Raw genomic sequence first — 19,073 nt, forward strand, 5'->3', positions numbered from 1 at the left:
CTAAGCAATGTCGCAAGCGAAATTCCCAAATTCTTTCTCAATCAAAAAGTCAAAATTTCCCCTATTAAATAATACAAGGGCAAAATTGTCTTTTCGCTAAAAGATATTTTCCTTACTTTTTAGATATTTTCTTTCTTTTTAGATATTTTGTTTTGGGTTCTTACAGAGCAGCTGCTCATTGGAGTAGATCACACTTTAGTACAGTCCCAAAGTGTGATATACTTCTAAACAACTTGTGTGAGTGTTTTAATGCTGCAATTCTAGAAGCAAGAGATAAGCCCATTGTTACTCTTTTGGAGAGAATTAGAACCTACTTGATGCTTAGAATGGCTAGACTTAGAGAGACAGTGTGGCCCCATGAGGTTGGTCCAAGAATATTTGGTATTGTGGAGAAGAATTCAATTGAAAGTGGCCACTGCATAGCTTTGTATGCTGGTGGGGGGAAGTATCAAGTTAATAGCATGTTGGGAGCTATGTTTGTTGTGGATTTAGAAAGGCATACATGTACCTGCAGAAAATGGGACTTAAGTGGAATTCCTTGTCCACATGCCTTGGCTTCAATAGCAAAGAGTGAGCACAGCCCTCTGGATTTTGTGCATGCACTTTACAAAAGGCCGGCATATGATAGGGCTTATGAGGGCTATATATCTCCAATGCCTAGTCAAGCATATTGGAGAAAAACAGGGCATGTACCTATCAAGCCACCTGTTTATCGCATCCAACCAGGAAGGCCCAAACTTAGCAGAAATAGAGAAGCTGATGAAATACCAAAAGGGGCAACAAAACTTAAAAGGTATGGCATTGTAATCACGTGCCGCAACTGTGGACAAGAAGGTCACAATTTTGCTGGCTGTCCCCAACTTCGACAGGTTTTAATTGTTCTTAATTTGTTTGTTTACATATTTCCTTTTGTTGAAAATGGCTATGTTAACATGTGATTGGACTGTTTTTACTATATTAACATGTGATTTGTTGTTCTTGACAATGAAGGGGCAACCTAGAGGTAGAGCAAGATGCGGTAGAAGGGGAAGAGGAGCTGTGAGGGGAAGAGGTGCAAGGGGAAAAGGAGCTGCAACTGCTAATGGAGATGTTGATACTACAAGTGTCAATGCAAGTGGAACAACTGCAAGTGGAACAACAACTGTCAGAGGTGTTAAGAGAGGCAGAGGTGTTGTCGGTGAACAACAACAAACTCAGGCCAGACCAAAGTTTAATGTAAGTACTTGGATTATTGTGGTGTGCTTTGAATCAATCATTGCATTATTGAAGGCTTAAGGGATCTATGCTTGGAACAGGTGAAAAGAGGAGCTCAGGCCCCCTATGTCATAAGGAAGACCAATGTATTTGCTGATTCACAAGCTGGCCAAAGTTCACAAGCTCCTTCAGGACCTGCCCCAAGGTCACAAGCTCCTTCAGGACCTGCCCCAAGTAAACAAGCTCCTTCACAATCTGTCCCACATTCACAAGGTCCTTCACAACCTGCCCCAAGGTCACAAGCTCCTCCACAACCTGCCCAAAGTTCACAAGCTCATCAAGGTTCAAGTTCACAACCTCAACCTATGGTAACTTCTCCAAAAAGGCCTAGGTTAAAATCTCCAGCAAAACGTATAAGGCCATGGAGAGTTTAGTCAGCAATTTGAAGTGAATGGTTCAAGAGTTGTTATGTTTATTTTGGTGTTCTAGATCATCTTGGTTTGCAATCTATTTGCTAGTATATTGTTGAACTGATTTTGATATGAAGTGAATGGATGAAGATGTATTTTTGAAACTGAATTTGGACAAGCTTTTATGTAATCACATGTGAATTCAAATGTTGTATATTTTGGCCTTTGAAGTGCAGTTCATTTGGTGTGATAGTTACTATTTCAATGGTCAAAATGACAGCTTGCATTTTCATTCACCAAAACAGTTCTTACATTGTCAATTACACACCCTTTCTTACCCTTACAAAAAGTCAATCACCCATCTCTTTCTCACCATTACAAATTGCCAATTACCCATCTTTCTAACCATTACAAAATGCCAAGCACTCATCCCTTTCTAGCCCTTACAAAATGCCAACTACCCATCCATTTCTACAGCTGCCCATTTGTGCCTTTATCTTCATTCAAAATCAAGCACAAAATAACCCCAAACATGCACAATGACACCCAAAACCATGGGTTTTTCAGCTTCGAATTCCCTTTCTTTTTTTTCTGCTTCCAAACTGTTAATTCTCCTCAGCAGTCCTGGAATTATTTGCTTAGATCTATTGCACATAACAGGGTCACCCCACTCCCACATTTGACAACGTTTCTGCAAACCCACAGTTTTCAAAGGTGGAAATTCAAAACTGCAAATTTGAAACCCAAACTTCAAAATTCAACTCACCTGTGCACAAACATAAAATCTTTGTCCTGGATGTGAAGAGGTCCACGAAGTCTGAATTTTTGCAACCTTCCCACAGTAGCAGACCTGTGATGGCAACATCCATGGATTGCCATCTTCCAACTCTGAACTCCCTATGTGTGCGTTCGTCCTCATCTCTATATCTCTCTCTCTCTCTCTCAGCAACCTTCAATTTCGTTCTATTCCAACCTTCGATTTCGTCCTTTTTTCCGCCCAATTTCCGGTCCCTTTCTAACCGATTTCCACCAATGTGAAAGAGAAGTGCGAAGTGTGTGAGAGAAGAGAGGTTGCTAATTCAACCCGCGCCTAATGCCGAAAATAACCCTCAATCAAGCGTCAACGTGGGTCAAATAGACGGACTAATGGATGAAATGTTCGAATTTTGACGGTGGGGGTAACATTGATAATAAAATTTAATTCGAACCTTTAATTCGCTAAAAAAAAAGGTCAGGGGGTAAATTGAGAATTATGTACAAGTTCAGGGGGCAATTCAGCAAAATACCCTTTTGGTGAAGAAACGTGGTGCTATATAATTGAATTAGATTTTTTTTTTCTTATGATTTAGACAATCGCTTGTATATATAAAGAAAAAAAAAATTTGTTTTCACCAAAAAAAATTAAAAAATTAAAAAATTATAGCCGAATTTTATTTCAACCATAATTGCAAATATACAAAAATAAAAGAATTTTATTTCAACCTGTACATGCAATACTAACCGACCCTGTTTGTAACAAATTGGTCATTTCTTGGCTTCTTTACATTCAGGCTCATGTTTTCAATCTAGTCTTCCTCCATAGAAACCTTCCCAGTTTCATACATATGATACATCCAAATTGGTTCAAGCAATTCCTTTGCACTTCGCAGATTTTCCCTTCCATCTTCTTGGCTTTCTTCTTCCATTTCTCTCTCTATCTGAGGGTAAAGGTCTTGAAGAGAAGCCAACATCATATCACCCCACTCTTTCTCATCTTGCCTGAATACCTTCAGGCATACAAAGCGTACAAGTCCGGAAACCAACCTGAAATTCTTCTTCTCCAGCCCAACTATGGCGGCAATCAAGAAAACCACTCCAAAAACATCCCGTATGCTGAGGTTTCCTTTCAACAATATGACAATCATGTCAAGAAGTTTCTTAAAAGCAGGAAACTCCTCTGGTTCAGAATCTCCATCTTCTTCTGGCCTAACTTCACTTATTTCGGAGACCTCAATCTTAGCTAAAATCAAGAGCCATGATGGAAAGTGGAGTCTACTGCGATCAGCTGCAGTTATTTCTATCGCCTCTCCCTTAATCTGTTTCATAATCTGGCCAGATCCTAATGCCAAAACCAAGTCAGGAAGCCAAGACTTTACTCCTGTCACCATATGCGCAACGTAGTTAGAGCCCAAGTACAATTCAATCGAGATGATTAAGTCAAGCAGATAGTTCGCAAGATCAGAAGCTTCTGTGAGAAATGGTGAAGCTTCTGTAACATTTTTAAGAGCTAGATTAAGTAACTTGGCTGCATAGGTGAAGGAGCTCTTCAGACAGAGAATCATATCCTTCAAATCCTCCTCCTCAAATTGAAACTGCTCCCGAGGTTTTCGCTCCAAAGTAGATGTGACGCATTGTATATAACCTGATGTGAACTTTAAGCACCTGCCCTGATTTTGAGGAACAAAACCTATTGTAGCAGCATCAACCACGAACCTTAGGACTGCAGTAAGCATCTTCACCTTGTTTGATAACTTCTTTGGTTCAGTATAGACACATCCTGCATATGTTTATGAATAATATTCAATAATAGCACAGGCAGAAGTACATATTATCAGTACCTGTGAGAAGCAATGAAATAAAGTTATTTATGGAGGAACAAGGTGGATATGCATATGGTTGGAGATTATAATTTACATCTTTTGCAGTCCCATTGTTTTTTAATTTTTGGCCATTGCAGTCCCACTGTTAAAATTTAGATAATGTTCCGGAAAGACCTGAACCTTGCACAAATAACAACTAAGTTGCCCAATGTGTAACTGTCTGGGATAAACACCAGAGAGGCTTCCTACTTAACAGTGCAAGTCTCTTCAACTTATGTGATCTGTGCCTTTGTGCCCTGTCCATAATTACTTACCACCATCGCTTGGACTGGAGGCATCAACCTGAGGTCCTCTGTGTCTTTTTTCACGACGAGTGGACGACCTATTGCTAGCATGCTTAGATTCTGGAGAAATATTTCCAGACCCTCCAGAATCACCTGCTCCAAATAGCCTGTCTGTACAGTTAAACAGGTGATCCAATGCGTGTTCCAACTCTGTCTGCGGAAAAAGAAACAGAAGCAAGACTTTAGACAGTGAAATCGTGTCTGATAGATTACTTCAGCTTCAAAGCAATTATCTTCTTCGGTCCGCACAAAGTTCTTTGTGCGGGAAGATTGAGAACAAGCCCTAATATGAATATCAATTATGTAACAGTATACAGTACAGAAGCATCTCTCCAATTCAAAATAAGATATCTGATAAAAACTGAACAAATTACAGTTGGTTAATCATGAATAGAAATACAAAATAATGGCCGGTTAAGTTTCAAATATGAGTGAATGTAAAGACAGCAATAAGATCATAATCTAGGAAGAAAAGAAAAGAAAACTTCAAAATAACACATGAAACAAAATGTGAGACAGTATCACATGTGAGAGAAACTCTGGTTTTGATATGTTCAGCAATTAAGATATGAGCAGAAAAACAGCTGAGAGAGATAGCACTTGCCTCCAAACTAGACCTTCTGGATTCAGTCCTATGATCCTTTTGAAGAGACATATGCAGAGCAAGATCTGTATATGCCAAAACCGGAGACGTGTCCATATATTCACAATGCATGCACTGCACAATGCTGACCTCAGACAAGACCTTTAAGGATAGAAATAACGATTCTAGAACTTGAGAACCCAATATAGATTTCCGAGCGTTGACAGATACAAGCAAGTCTCTAATTTGCCAGGCTATTCCTACTGCAATTGAATAATCATTCTCAAAATTGGTTTGCTTTTTCCCACCAACATTTTTCCATCGAGCTGAAATTTTGCTAGAGGACTTTGGTTTCTTCCTTTTTGCAGAGAAAACACTCAGCTTCGGTATTTCATTGCCAAATTTAATATGGCAACGGTATGCAGCTTTCTGCAGGAAGGCTGTTAGAGCTTCAAGCATGCCATCAACCCCATCACAAGAGAGCAACAACTTGTGAGCAGACCTCACTTCAGCTTGCCTCTCCACATTTGTGGATAAACCACTACAATTTGTGACCTGGTGCATGCATTCATCAAGAAGTCCAGTCACATCATCTGGAGAGACAGCTGAAACAATGTTGAATACAGAAGACTGAGCACGCCCAGTAGCCGCAGCAGCAAACAAGCACTTCAGTTTTTCACCATCAAAGAACTCTTTAAGAGCATTCTTGAAAAATGGCTCGCTGGCTAGGGTATTACAAAGGTTGGCACCAGCGAGAAGTAAACCCTCAACTCGATCTTCATCCAGATTATTAGGCAGCAAGACCAAAGTAACCAATACTTTAACAAGTTCCACCAAAGACTTATGAGATGCCCCTTGGGACACAGCAAACTCACAAAACCTTGCTCCAGCCATCGGAGACCTTTTAACAAGTGTCACACAGCGATTGCATGCTGCTTCAACAGACACTTTCGAGGGAAAGTATGATGGCATAAGCAGTCTTGTGATTTTCTGAGCAACTTGAGGTTGATCATTTGCAAGGGTAGATAATAATACATCTAACTTGACCACCTGTTGAAAGATCAAATGAAGTAGACAAACCAACTAATGTCAAGAAAGGCAACAGAAATAACAACAGCTTATACAAAGGATTCTGAGGGCATTCTGTACCTTATGGAACTGGAAATTTCGAATATCTCTTACAAGAAGAAGGAGATCTGCCATGGCAACTCTTATTGATAGGACATTGTCCATCATCAAATGCCCCAATCTGGGTAGAAGCACATTGAGAATTTGATGACATTGGGGATTTCCAAACAAATACATAATACCATTTATTGTGGAAAGTCTAACCTCGTGCCATACATCATGTGACATATCATCAAAAATCTTAGTAATTAACTTTGTGATGATGGGCAAAGGGATGATTTCCCAAAAGAGATGAAGGACGCGACAAGAACCTTCCACCGCAACCACTCTCACCTCAGGACAGTCGTCGGCCAGTAATCTCTCCAACAAAAAGAACTGCTTATGAAGCAACGAATCTTTCACCTCTTTTGTGGAATCAGGATCTTCAAGAGGGAACAAGTCCAGAATCAAATGCAGCGCATTTTGACGAACATTAGAATTCGCAACCTACCACCGACCAATCATTTAAATACATCAAAAGCTGAGTCTTTGGCAATTGGCATTACAAACTTATTAACAAGAAAAATACCTGCAGAGAGCGAAATATCACAGGTTCAGAGAGCTGGAAAAGAAGCTTCTCAACACCAGCAGTGGTCCTCTGGTTTATAAACCCTCCCAAAACCCTTCTAATTGAAGCAGCCAAAGCTCCAGAACTGGCATGTATTGCACCCTCAATCAAACCCTGCAAAAAACCATTTTCAATTTCACTTCTTGAGTCCCCCTCCAACACTTTCCAAGCCCGAAACAGAACATCCCCATAAGCCTCTAGCATCGACTTTCGTCCAAACGGAACCTGAGACCGAATCATTGCCAACACTTCCTTCAACAGCTGCGAACTCAAACCGAACAGAAAAGCAAGGAACTTCTTCCCCTCCTCTGCCTTTAGATACAGAGGCGAAATCACACACCGGATTAACAACTGCTTCAAGTCTTCAATGCTATCATCCTCGAAATCAAAACACGCAAAGGCCTCGCGGAGTGCGTAGACTCTGTGGACGTCCGCCTTCTTCTTCAGAGTCAGAGATCGAGACAGCAAGAAAGGGAGCGACTGAGAAATCAGAGATTCTCGCCCCGGCAAGTCCTCCTTCCACCATTGCTCGCACAAACTCGCTATCTCCGATACCAGCACTGAATCCGACTCCAAAATGATCAAATTGTCGTGCAGCGCCTGAACTCCGGGCAACAAATCCAACGGCGAGAACGCATTTTGGGGATGCGAAACGCATAGTTGCGTGATAAAAGCTAAAACTTGAAGCTCGGAAAGAATTCGCTGCTTTTCCAGGTCAGGATTCGGGTCGGGATTGTCTCGTTCGGGTTCGGACCGGGTCTTGGACCTCCGAGATGACCTCCGGAGGCGCTTGGTGGGAGGAGAGCGTGGGGAACTATGCCTAGGGTTCGGGTTGGAGTTAGGGTCTAGAAGGTTCTGGAAGGATTGGATGGTTTGGGAAATGGAGTTGCAGAGAGAGAGAGGGAGAGAGGAGGAGAGGTCGGAGGAAGGATTGATGGCGTGAATTAGGGTTTTCAGAGCGGGCTTTGAGGATTTTAGGGTTTGCTTTGTGGCTGAGCTCAGAAATTCGTCGGCTGAGGATCGGAGAGAAGAGCGAAGCCGCTTCTCCATGGCCAGAGTTTTACGAATCGAAGCGTTTTCTTTATTTTCAGAAATGAGAACTGAGAAGACGAGGGGAGACCGTTACCTTCGATTTTCGGATGAACTGGGGAAGAAAAGTCACCGTCTGTGATTAAAATCAATCTGACAGACAAATGAGAACGCAATACACATAATACTGAGGGTGTAATGACTTGTCTGTTATTTACATTAGAAACTAGACTGGTGCCGCTTAAATCCTTTCAATTTTCAAATGGGGTTTTGGCGCTGAGGCATTAGCGAAAAAGAACCGGGCTCCTTAAATTGGAGCCTAGGATGTTTCTCGGGCATACACACCCAAAACATTTGATCACCACACCCAGTATGTAGAAATAGGGTTGCAAAACTTTTAATTTTCCCCTCTAGGTTTAGTAATTAAAACATTAAAAATCAAGCAACCATGACTTAGTTCTTTATACATAAATTGTCATTTCACATGTGTGAATAAATGTTTATCTTGAAGTTTTAATTAGTCATTTATTTTTTCGGTCGTACTGCGCTTTGCAGGTAAGGAATCGAGCAGCATTCTTTTATTTTTATTTTTACTTTTACTTTTATTTTTTAATAATCATCATATGTAGTGCTAAAATACAAAATTTGCAATTTAATTTGGTTGGTGGATGCAACTCAACTTCACAACGTTTTGCTGCTAATTGATGATATTAAAACTTGGTTTATGTCTTTGCTCAAGCAGTCAGACAGATTGGACTCCTTTTGCTAATAAAGTGTTGTGCAGCAGGGATTGGTACCAACTAAAGTTGGCCTTCCAACTCAGGATACAATGTGCTTTATGAGGCACCATCACTCCAATCCTTGAGTTTAAGGAGCTTGTAAGCCTTGGTGGGAGCAATGGGAATGGGGTGATGGAAAATCATTTGGGTTCAGCTTGTTTGCTATGGGTTTGCCTCTTCCAAAACCAAGAGAGAGGAGAAAATACACATTACATGCACATACTCTTTTGTCTTCTTTTTTTTTTATAGAACCTTTTGTATTGAGAGGGGCGATAATATACTAAATTCATACACACTAAATGGATGATAGGACTTGAACCCAGGACCTCGCCTGAGGAAGTAATTACTTCAAACCGCTACACTAGTGCGCTTGTTGCCTTTTTTGGGTAAAAGAAAAAGTGCATATTGAATTATATTTGTGCAACTTAATGTTAATGTGCCATCTTAGGCCTAGCTAGGTGAAAGTAACTTTTGGCTCTCTCTCTCTCTCTAATGCCATGCTCTCAAGATGGTAATGTAATGTCCAACATTTTTCTTTTTTCTTTTTTCTTTCTACCCTTTGGTTCCCAGGTCATTTTCTCTTCTTAAAAGGAGTGAAATGTTGTTTTCATGCCATAAACCAACAAGATCCGTCTGTATGATGTGGATGTAAAGCGTGGTCCTTTTATATTTCTGAGCATCCTAGACTGCAATTCTGCAAATATGGTGTCCAAATTACATAAACCATCTTAATGTGGTAAAAAACAACATAATGGAAGTTCATATTTGCACTACTATGGAAAAACCAAGTAGTTTTCCCCCCTGCATTATTGGTTTTGAGAGCCTATTCTCAATAATAAATCACTAATCACACAAAACCACAGTTTAGTTATAATTGAAATTTGTAATTTTTGAGGTCTGTTTGGGCAGAACAGAATCCAAGACTAGTCCTTAGACCAAATACATTTGACTTTGTGGGTACAGTCTGTGTACCCCAATTCTGCAGAAGATTAAACAGAAGGCTTCTTTGTTTTTGGGGTGAAGTTGAAATGTACCCAACCTAGGATTAATAGAGGTATTAAAAATGAAGATAAAAACATAGTAGCCAAAACCCTAGTGGTAAAATGAAACATAGGCTTTAAACCGACCAATTATGCTTTCATTGATTTGGTTGGTTCTCTTTCCCCTGAGGCTTCTTGACCAGAAGATGAGTGTGTCCCAAATATGCATCACTTCTCAGCCTTTCCTCTTCTCTTTATTTTTATTTTTTTTGGGTACAATTATAATCTTATTTTCTGGATCAGAGAGAACAGAGAGGTGTGGGCCTTGTGGCTCCTCCTGAGAAAGAGCTACACAATACACAATTATAATATCTAAAGTGTTCTGAAGGAAGTAAGTATGGCTACTGCTTCAGGCTAAATTACAATAGTGTACTGTGCCAGACTGGCCTATGAACCCTAAGAAGGCATGTGGATGGGTGGAGCCTCTGACACCATTTTGCCATGAATCTCATGCCCCAATCCCACCACCCCCACCCCAAAACTAGGGTCCTTTGGTTCATAATTATGGTTCAATTGGGTCCTACAGCATCAGTGAAAGGGTGCAGTGCAGAAAACAGCATTTGCATTTGCTGGTGGAAAGCAATATTGGCCCTCCATGGTTGAATGAAATTGCTCCTGGTCCTCACTTAACTAATCTGCAAAACCAATCTCAAGCCATTCATCTAGAACCTAAAACAAGCCTACCCTCTATTCAAATCATTTCGTTGTGCAGATTTCTTGTTGTTAAATAATAGCCGACACGATGTTAATAGAGAACTTATCCTCACATTCACGGTAAAAGTTTGATTCTTAATCTTTCACTAGGACCTTGAATTAAAAGAGAGAGAGAGAGAGAGAGAAAAAAACAAGAGCCATCCTAAAGTACAATCTTAATAGTGAAAGGAAGTATTTTCCTATTTATCAAAGAAGTTTCCCACTCATCAAAAGGGAAACACAACATTCCCAGCAAATATAATCACACTCACCTTTTTATAACTTTCAATGGCCCAAATGCAACACAGATATATCAAATCAAACAAAAACAATTCTTCATTCCTCATGGCTTTCAGCCTTTTGAAAGACAGATAAGAAGCATCCCAAGCGCCCCCATAAAAGTAGGGTTAGCAAGTGATGTATAAGTACATAAATAAATGTTCACTTTCATGAAACATAGAAATAATAAAATAATAACAAGAAAAAATTACACCAAAATTGAAAGAAGGAAAGAAAAAAAAGTGGGTGAGCAATAGTGGCACTATGACAGCAAATATTACTAAAGATTTACTATAGACAAAAGGGTCATCAATGGCCTTCTACCACTCTCTTGGCCTTCGAATTCATTCCCTTCTTAATGGCTTTGGACATCAGTCAGCTTCTTAACTTCTTACTGTAGGCTAAAGTAGTACTTGTCCTCTTTTATTTATTTACTTTCCCTTTTTCTCTATCCTCTTGGTTGTCACCAGCTGAAACCTTTTGTTTGGTATTGGAAATTGGAACTCCAATCATCAAATTCCAAATCATATATACCATAAATTGGTAGATAACACACACTCATTAGACCTATAAACCCCATCTAATACCAAGAATCATTTTTTCACTTGTAAAATCTCTATAATCCAATAAAAAAATTGCCCCAAATCAACCCTTTGCTGAAGAAAATCTGCTAACTATGGCTTGTGATTTTTCTTTGTTGGACAACTGTGATCAGAGTCACTGAAGGTAAGCCTTCTCTTAGTCCCAACTGAATTTTCAAGCACATCCATTGAGCTTGAATGGATTGCTAACACACTAGGGGAAATTGAAAACTTGGGTGGTGTCTTATCTTTTCTTTCCACCATTTCCTGCATATGATTATAACAGGAAAATATATGTTCCTGTTGCAGTGGTAACATAATTAAGATTAATGAACAGTAACAAGTGGCAGAGACACAAATTAATGAACAAATTACAATTAGTAGACTCACATAATTTTCTTGGGACTGCAAGAATGAGACCACACTCATCTTAAGCTCCAGCATTTTTCTAGTTAACTGACCATCAGATGCTGCTAAAACTGCGGCTGCTGCGATGATAGACGGCCGAGTATCTATTAAATCAATCTCTGCATTAGAGGAAGGAGATTGATTAGGAAATATAACAAACTAAGCAGATTTGATTAGATTGGGAATTTGGGATATTATAATGTTATGGATTACCTTTTGCCATTGCCACAATGAGTCTTATAGCATCAGAGAATAGTCCTTTGGGTCTAGATTCAGCACAGAATTTATTGATAAAGTAATGCAGATAAGCAAAAGGAGTGATTGAACCCAATTTCCATTCCAATGTGTTCAAGACCAATAGCTCCATTCTCTGAATCACCTTGCTTTCAAAGTTATAATCTTGGACTTGGAACTCTGATAAAGCTGGCACTTTACATTCTTCCATCTTAGCTGCCAAGGATAAACATGCCACTGATAATAGTCGAATAGCCCACAATTTCCCATCCTATATGAAAACCAATAAAATCCAAAGATTATTACCATACCATAGCCAAACATCAAAAAAAGAAAAAAAAGGAAAGAAACCCATTGATCAAAACATGATGAATGTTGGGTTACTTACATCAATGGATCGCTTTGAAAGAAACCCATCAAAGTAAGTGACAGATAAATAAACTGTTTGAAATTGGAACCCAAAATTTCCTCCTGTCTGCAAAATCAAAATAGAGAATGCCAAAAACATTCAGGGACCGAATCGATAATAAAAAAGAGAGAGAAACAAGAATCTGGAAAAGTTAAGAGCTTTAGGAGAGTAACATGCATTGAAAATCCATTCAATCGAATCCAAGCGAGCAGTTTTCAACCAGCATATGTCAGAGGCAGAGCAATCAGTAAAGGGTACAAAGCCTTTGGATCCAAAGCAACGAGCTTCTCTGCGGACCAAGTTCTCAACATACTCATCTTCATCCACAGAAACAAAACATGGGTCTGAATCTATGCAAGTGTTTGATTCAAATTCCAATTGATTTAAGCAAGATTGATCTTCATGGCAGAGGAGGCTGGAGAGAGAGAACGAAGAAGTGTCTGAAGAGTCCCTCATTCTCCTCAGTCTCTCTGTACATCTATCTATGATGGAAGAAATAACAATCAACAAATTAAAACTGTCAACAGGACGTGCATATTCACAGTATATATTAAGCAACTGCTAAATCCACGGTGATGAAATTGTGCAAAATCTTTAGAGAGAGAGAGAGAGAGAGAGGACGACTAAAGAAAGTGGAATGTGGGGAGTGGGAAGGAAAAGTGGCGGTTTTGGTGCCGCCAAAATGACCGGATGAGATATAGAGGGGGAGTTAAATTAGCGGTTAGGGAGTTTAGTGGGTATAGACTACCACTACACAGTATACTGTAGTTATATACTGGTAGTAGTCCTATGATTTCCCATTCTCTCCAAATTTTAGGAGATTCTGGTTTTAAATTCCAATTTAATACCCTAGTTTTATGGAAGTCAAAATTTCTTATTCAATAATGGCACTTTAAAGACCAAAATTAAAATTGCTTTAGGTTATGTCAAAGGATCAACTCCGTATTTCATAAAATATTAAAAAATAAAAAGGATCAAATCCATAGATTTGGGTGGGGAGCTCTAAGTCACGTGGGATATGTCAATTGGTCATTGTGCTCATCTCCTTGCACCCAAGTTTAATCTTCTTCTCTGTAGATTAATGCATTTTTGACTATTGCATTGTTAATCTGTCAATAGCATTTGGAGTTAGCCCAAAATAGTGAGGAAGAGTTGAGTAATGAGTGAGGATTACGATATGTCTAGGGTTTGAATAAAAAAAATATAACATATGTTAAATGTTTTTATTTATAATTCAAGCTTTATAATATGTTATATATTTTAATATAACGGTACTTGTCATGTGTAGAGAACTCTCTATTTTTATTATTTTATTATTTTTTTCTCAAAGAGGTGGGTTGAAATAGAAATTAAGATGATAATATAGGAAAAAAAAAATCCATATCTTGACTTGCATGCACTTATATCCTGGTCATTTCAATTCAAACTTAGTTAAGTTTTAAACAATTAGTTTTTCTAATGGGTTATGCAAACGAATCATTTTATGAAGAAATCCAAAATATAAATAGAGATACTATTTCTTACATTTGGTATACTACTTTTGGGGAACGTACGTACCCTTAAATTTTGGACAGCTGTAGGATGGGAAGCTTTGTCCTGTCTGATTGAAAGAGTCTCGTTTGGCCCTTTGGTCCTAAGGTTCATCATCATCGACAGTTCTTCTCTCTCTGAGTGCCTTCTTCTTTTCTTCCAAGGGAGGGTCCAAAGGGTTGGAGAATGACAGAGTGTATTTCGTTGGTGTTTTGGTATGAAGTTGAACATGTAGAACCAAAAAAAAAGTTTTAAAAAAAAAAAGAAAAAAAGAACTGAAGTTAAGCATTATAGATCCTAATGGAAGATTACTCTTCTTTTTTTCTTTTCTTTTTTCGTTCAATAAACTTATTGTACCAAAAAGAATGCTGTTTTTCTGCTTAATTTGTATATCGAAAATGGAAAGAAAAAAGGAAGGAAAAAAAACACACACACCTTGTACCTTACTTGTTTGTACCAGCTGGAATTATTGTCTGCCTTTGTTGTGTAATGTCATGCCAAATTATTGCCATGGTACACCACATATTTCCAATATATATTCCAAAGGAAAGGAAAAAAAAAGGCATATTTGTGAAGACATTATTATGAATTGGTAAGTAAATTTTGCTTATTTGCTTTGTCCACACCATGGCATCTATCGTTTTATTGATTGGCTTGTTTTCCTTCATTTCCACAAGGCTCCATTTGTAATGATTGCATGTAGAGTTTACCATAAAACAATATTGTATGTATTCCATAAGGAAGTATGTTGTGATAGCTTTCCCCATTATAAAAAATTAATTAGGAAAACATTTTTAAGTTGATCATAAGTTCAATATTCATATAGAAAAAGAAAAAAAAACAAACAAACCCCCCATACTATTTTTTTTTTCCCTTTCTCTAAATAATTTAGTAAATATTTTTGTATTTATTCATAAAATTCATGGAGAAGGTAAATTCTATGAACATATGTATTTGTATTCGTATAAGCACACGAGTTTGAAACAATGATGGTCCAAACATGATAACAACAATTTTAATAACTTTTCATCTTTGGGGTTTTCCTACTTTTTGTCCCTTTTGTTAAGGATGCTTTTAATTAATCACTGATTCTCTTTGGACACTTAGGATTTGATGAACCATTTGCAAAAGGTTTCCGTCTAAACAATTGGGTTTTGTTTAGGGTCTTAGCATTATTTAACTTCTAATATATTAAAACTTAAAGGCATTTGTCTATATCAACATTACACGGCTTTCAAGTCTAATTTCTGTCACCGGAAAAAGAAAAAACAAACATGGTATAACTTTTTAGAACATATTTACTTACTAGGAACAGGGGAAATCATGAATCAGATAATTTTTAGATGATGAAATTGAAATATTGGAATCAACTATGCCTCTAGTTGATCCCATTCTTGATTTTGAGGGTATTTAATTACGGATTTTAAGGTGAAACTCACATAAATTTTTATTCTTTATGTGTTGTAAACACAAGGAAGTCAGAAATGGAAATAATTCTAATACCCATGTCTTAGTAAATACAGAAACATAAAAAATTAGAATTATTCTAATAACCATTCTTAATAAGTAAACATGCTATTAATTTATGAAAATTCATATGTTTTGTTGCACATATCTTTATATAAGTAATAAATTGTTTTTGGTGACAAAATGTCTATAAGTGAAATTAATTATTAGTCAGCCAGGCAACACTAAGTATGGCCAAAAGGCAAAAGCTGAAGTGAGTTATTTTACAAGTGTAAGGTTATGATGGACATGCATTTCTTTTAGAAGGAAAACTGCAGGGTAAGCTTAGCTCTAAAGCAAAAATGATAAATGACGCAAGATCCAAAATCTGGTCTGTCAGTAAAATTGGTTAAATTCAACTTCATAATTAGATAAGAATATTAATCCAGTCTCACCAAATAAATAGCTCAAATCCTCTCTCCCTCGATATAAAAACTGAATAGTAATATTTTCCTCCTAGATACATTACATGTCAAGTTGCGTGAATATAAATTGGAATTATACATGAGTGCTGTTATTTTCTTACCCATCTTATCTTTCCTTTCATCCTCTATATAAATTTGAAAAAACACAATCTTAGGTTTGGTCCGTGCTTGAAGCCTGCTCGGACCAAGCCCGACCTATGTTGGGCTATGGACCGGTCCAGTCCATTGGACCTCATTTTTTGATCTTGGCATGACCCAAGTTTTCGTGTCGTGCCGAGCACAGCCCATTAATATTCGTGTTCGTGCCATGCCGTGCCTCATTTAAACGAGCAAGGCTCGTCCCGTGCTGGACCGGCCCATCCCGTTTGACACCTCTAATCCTAGCGCGTGTTCTCTCATACTAAAAAAGAAGGCATTTGATAAAACAATCACAGAACTTGAGAAAAAAAAAAACTGCAATTGAAGCAATGGCCAATGAAGAGGTGCTTGAGAAATCGGGCAATCTGCTATAAAAAAATAATAATAATAAAAAGGGAAGCCATAGAGAGAAAGCTATCAACAACCTATAGCTTGGGCAGGGATGGACTGAAAATCTCTTTTTTCATTATATGATGGGAAACTCAGAAGTTATTATTTTCAAGGTGCGAAGAAAGATAGTGTTGCTGTCTTTTTTTCAAATTTACATAGTGGGTGCGAAGATAAAATACGGGGGGGTGAAAATAGCAATACACTGATACATTCAAATATGATTGCACCGTATCAAATATACTTCATCAACATAATTTGTTAAATTGTCTGACAAAATAACATTTCAAAAGTTCTTTTGTTTGTCAGACAATTTAACATGTTATATATGTTATGTGAAAGCATTCGTGTTTGAGTATGTAAGTTAAGATTAATAGTAGAATTCAAAGATAAAAGGATATATAACTATTGAATTGGTGATACCAGACTGAGCTTAAAAGTTGATTATATGAAGATAAGTAAGTAAAGGAGCATGTTCAAAAAGGTTACATTATCCAATTAATAAATGCCAGCTCTAAGACCAAGTTTTTGACCATTGTAATTTTCACACCATCATCACACAAAACTTTATCACTTTGAATTGAACACATATATATATATATATATATATATATATATATAGAAAATCAAAATTTGGTTTGGGCCACAATTAGAAAGAGAGTAGAGGGGACTTAAGAAAATAAATAAAGATTGAAGAAGGGCACACGTGAATAAAAATTATAATTGCAGAGGGAGGAGCGTCTTCACGTGTGGAAAAGCTGGACCACTCCAGTCAGTGGTAGCAGCATGAAGAAGACGAAGACGCTCCTCTGAGGACCTCATCTATCCAAAGTTGCCACCCACTCATAATACAATATGATCGATAATAATCAAATCAATAATAAATAAATAAATATATATATATATATAATATAATATTACTACTTGCATTTTGCAAGGTGGCTGGCAGCAAACTTGGGTCTTGGTTATAGGGCAGTGCAGGAGGGGGAAGGGAACCTTTGACTCTGCAAAAATCTGCAAGCCCAAGATGGTCAGCAACTAGCTTTGACCGTTTATGATGTGTTGCTCTTTGTTGTTGTTTTTGCATTGCTTACAGATGCAGACTAGGTGGGGAAAATCATGGTTCCAAGACCAGGGTTTTTCACCATCAAATTGCGAGTTCTTTTGTTTCTTTATTATTATTATTCCTTATTACGTCTAGTAATTCCATACTCCCTGATCAAAAGGACGAAATTGCCCTGCAATGCAATGAGTGGAAAACATTTTCGTGGGCAAAGGGACAATCATGTAACTAAGTTCGGCTACGAGATTTTGAGGACTTTATGCGAAACTTAAATTGAAATCCTCTCTCCATCATTTAACATAAAAATTTTGTATATAAAAAATACAATAAATTGATGTTAAAAAAACAATGAAACTAATGAACACAACTATTTTTCATGAAGACATATGCATAGTTTAATAGTAAAGTATGATAATGTTGTTTGGTTGGTCATGCTGTGCGGTGCACCACTTGCACACTTTTAGGGTTGGCCCTGCATGTAGCATTCAGCAAACACCATCTGACACTTTAAGTTAGTAATGTGACATTTAAGAACGAAAAACTTTATACAAAAAGCTCTAAAGGGCCGGTTTTGTTTGCGGATTACATATTTAGAAAATGAGTATGAGATTTCATCCATATGTGGTAAGTACATTCTAGCATAAGATTTCGATGCCTGTTAAATGAGTACGTGATACTCATGAAGGCGGAAGTTGAAGCCATGCCCCTTTGAGTATGCAACTCTCATGCTTGGGATTGCATTTGGTAACAAATCCATCATTATTTTTACTCCTTGTATGAGATTGTTGCTGCCTCTTTACACCTTAAAAGAGGGAAATAGCTTTGCATGCCGCATGTTTTGTTGTCCCTCTCTCCATCTATATGCTTCCTGAGGTATGCAACTTTCACGAAAGTGCTTTTTGCAGTAAGCCTTACCTGCAGGCCCAAAATCATTTTCTCAATGAAACTGCAATATCTGGCTCTGGCCCCTTACTAATAAATACATTTCCAGTTTCTTCTGAACAAAGACTCTTCTCCTCCTTGGCGCTCGTTTATTCTCACTTCTTGTTCATATACGAAATCTCTGCTCACAAGTATTGGCACAAAACTTCCAAAATACTTTCCGTTAAGCAAATATGGTAGCTGACGTTTTGGCCAACTTCGGCTATTCGTATCGGAATACAGTCATCTGGTTTACGAATAAAGTCAAGTCTGATGTCCATAATATATATATGGAAGTCACAGGGAAGCTAATTATATTTTCAGGAAGCATAGACCAATGGCAAAGGCTTGAACAAACAATGGTAAAGCCAAACTATTGGGCCTCAAAATGGATTCTCAACCCATATTGGTTTGGGTGTAGTCTTCCAACGGTTTCCAGCGTGGGCCTCTCATCAGTTCGTTATTTCAACAAGAGCTTTGCTAAATTTAAAACTGTAAACTAAAACATATGTACCAATAAAAAGACAATTGGAAAGAAAACTCGTTTGAGAGTGATTCTAGATAGGTTAATGATTAATTTTAAGGAAAAGTATGTGGAAGTGCTTCTCCATATAAGTGATTATAATCCTCCCAAAATTACTCCCAAACGAGTTCTAATTATCCAACAGAGAGAATCATAATCACGTTGGTTGGCCTTTTCTTTCTTTTTTCTTCTCTTAGGCTGAACTTATGTTAGGATAGTTTCACTATTGTATTTTCTTTTATGTTATTTGGTATTTGAGTTCTTGCGCTATAGCTTCAATAAA

The 19,073-nt window shown here is 37.8% G+C and overlaps 2 protein-coding genes across 3 annotated transcripts; both read right to left on the reverse strand.

The window, feature by feature from the left end:
• Positions 1 to 3,056: 3,056 nt before the first annotated feature.
• LOC117632955 lies at positions 3,057 to 7,945 on the reverse strand. Its single transcript, XM_034366603.1, has 5 exons — positions 6,807 to 7,945; positions 6,260 to 6,724; positions 5,132 to 6,160; positions 4,498 to 4,681; positions 3,057 to 4,140 (listed from the first exon to the last, which is right to left on the reverse strand). The coding sequence occupies exons 1-5, from the start codon at positions 7,893 to 7,895 to the stop codon at positions 3,170 to 3,172; spliced, it is 3,738 nt and encodes a 1,245-aa protein (XP_034222494.1). The 5' UTR covers positions 7,896 to 7,945; the 3' UTR covers positions 3,057 to 3,169.
• Positions 7,946 to 10,638: 2,693 nt separating this feature from the next.
• LOC117631199 (cyclin-D5-1) lies at positions 10,639 to 13,009 on the reverse strand. Of its 2 annotated transcripts, XM_034364214.1 has the most exons (5): positions 12,475 to 13,005; positions 12,277 to 12,363; positions 11,868 to 12,159; positions 11,637 to 11,773; positions 10,639 to 11,546 (listed from the first exon to the last, which is right to left on the reverse strand). In XM_034364214.1, exons 1-5 carry the CDS (start codon positions 12,751 to 12,753, stop codon positions 11,340 to 11,342), a joined length of 1,002 nt encoding a protein of 333 aa, XP_034220105.1. In that variant the 5' UTR covers positions 12,754 to 13,005; the 3' UTR covers positions 10,639 to 11,339. The 2 variants fall into 2 exon arrangements, with proteins under 2 accessions (XP_034220105.1, XP_034220104.1); XM_034364213.1 differs by having other exon boundaries at positions 10,639 to 11,773; positions 12,475 to 13,009.
• Between the last annotated feature and the right edge of the window lie 6,064 nt (positions 13,010 to 19,073).

Source organism: Prunus dulcis, chromosome 6 (assembly GCF_902201215.1).
Source record: "Prunus dulcis chromosome 6, ALMONDv2, whole genome shotgun sequence".
NCBI lineage: Eukaryota > Viridiplantae > Streptophyta > Magnoliopsida > Rosales > Rosaceae > Prunus > Prunus dulcis.

Excerpts from the sequence above, each read along its gene's own strand:
- LOC117632955 (XM_034366603.1), bottom strand. The coding sequence starts at position 7,895 with ATGGAGAAGCGGCTTCGCTCTTCTCTCCGATCCTCAGCCGACGAATTT. Across the intron at positions 4,682-5,131 it reads CCAGAAGGTCTAGTTTGGAG|ACAGAGTTGGAACACGCATT; the intron begins GCAAGTGCTATC and ends CTTTTTCCGCAG. Across the intron at positions 4,141-4,497 it reads CTCCAGTCCAAGCGATGGTG|GATGTGTCTATACTGAACCA; the intron begins GTAAGTAATTAT and ends AAACATATGCAG.
- LOC117631199 (XM_034364213.1), bottom strand. The coding sequence starts at position 12,753 with ATGAGGGACTCTTCAGACACTTCTTCGTTCTCTCTCTCCAGCCTCCTC. Across the intron at positions 12,364-12,474 it reads CGATTGAATGGATTTTCAAT|ACAGGAGGAAATTTTGGGTT; the intron begins GCATGTTACTCT and ends TTGATTTTGCAG. Across the intron at positions 11,774-11,867 it reads CATTGTGGCAATGGCAAAAG|AGATTGATTTAATAGATACT; the intron begins GTAATCCATAAC and ends CCTCTAATGCAG.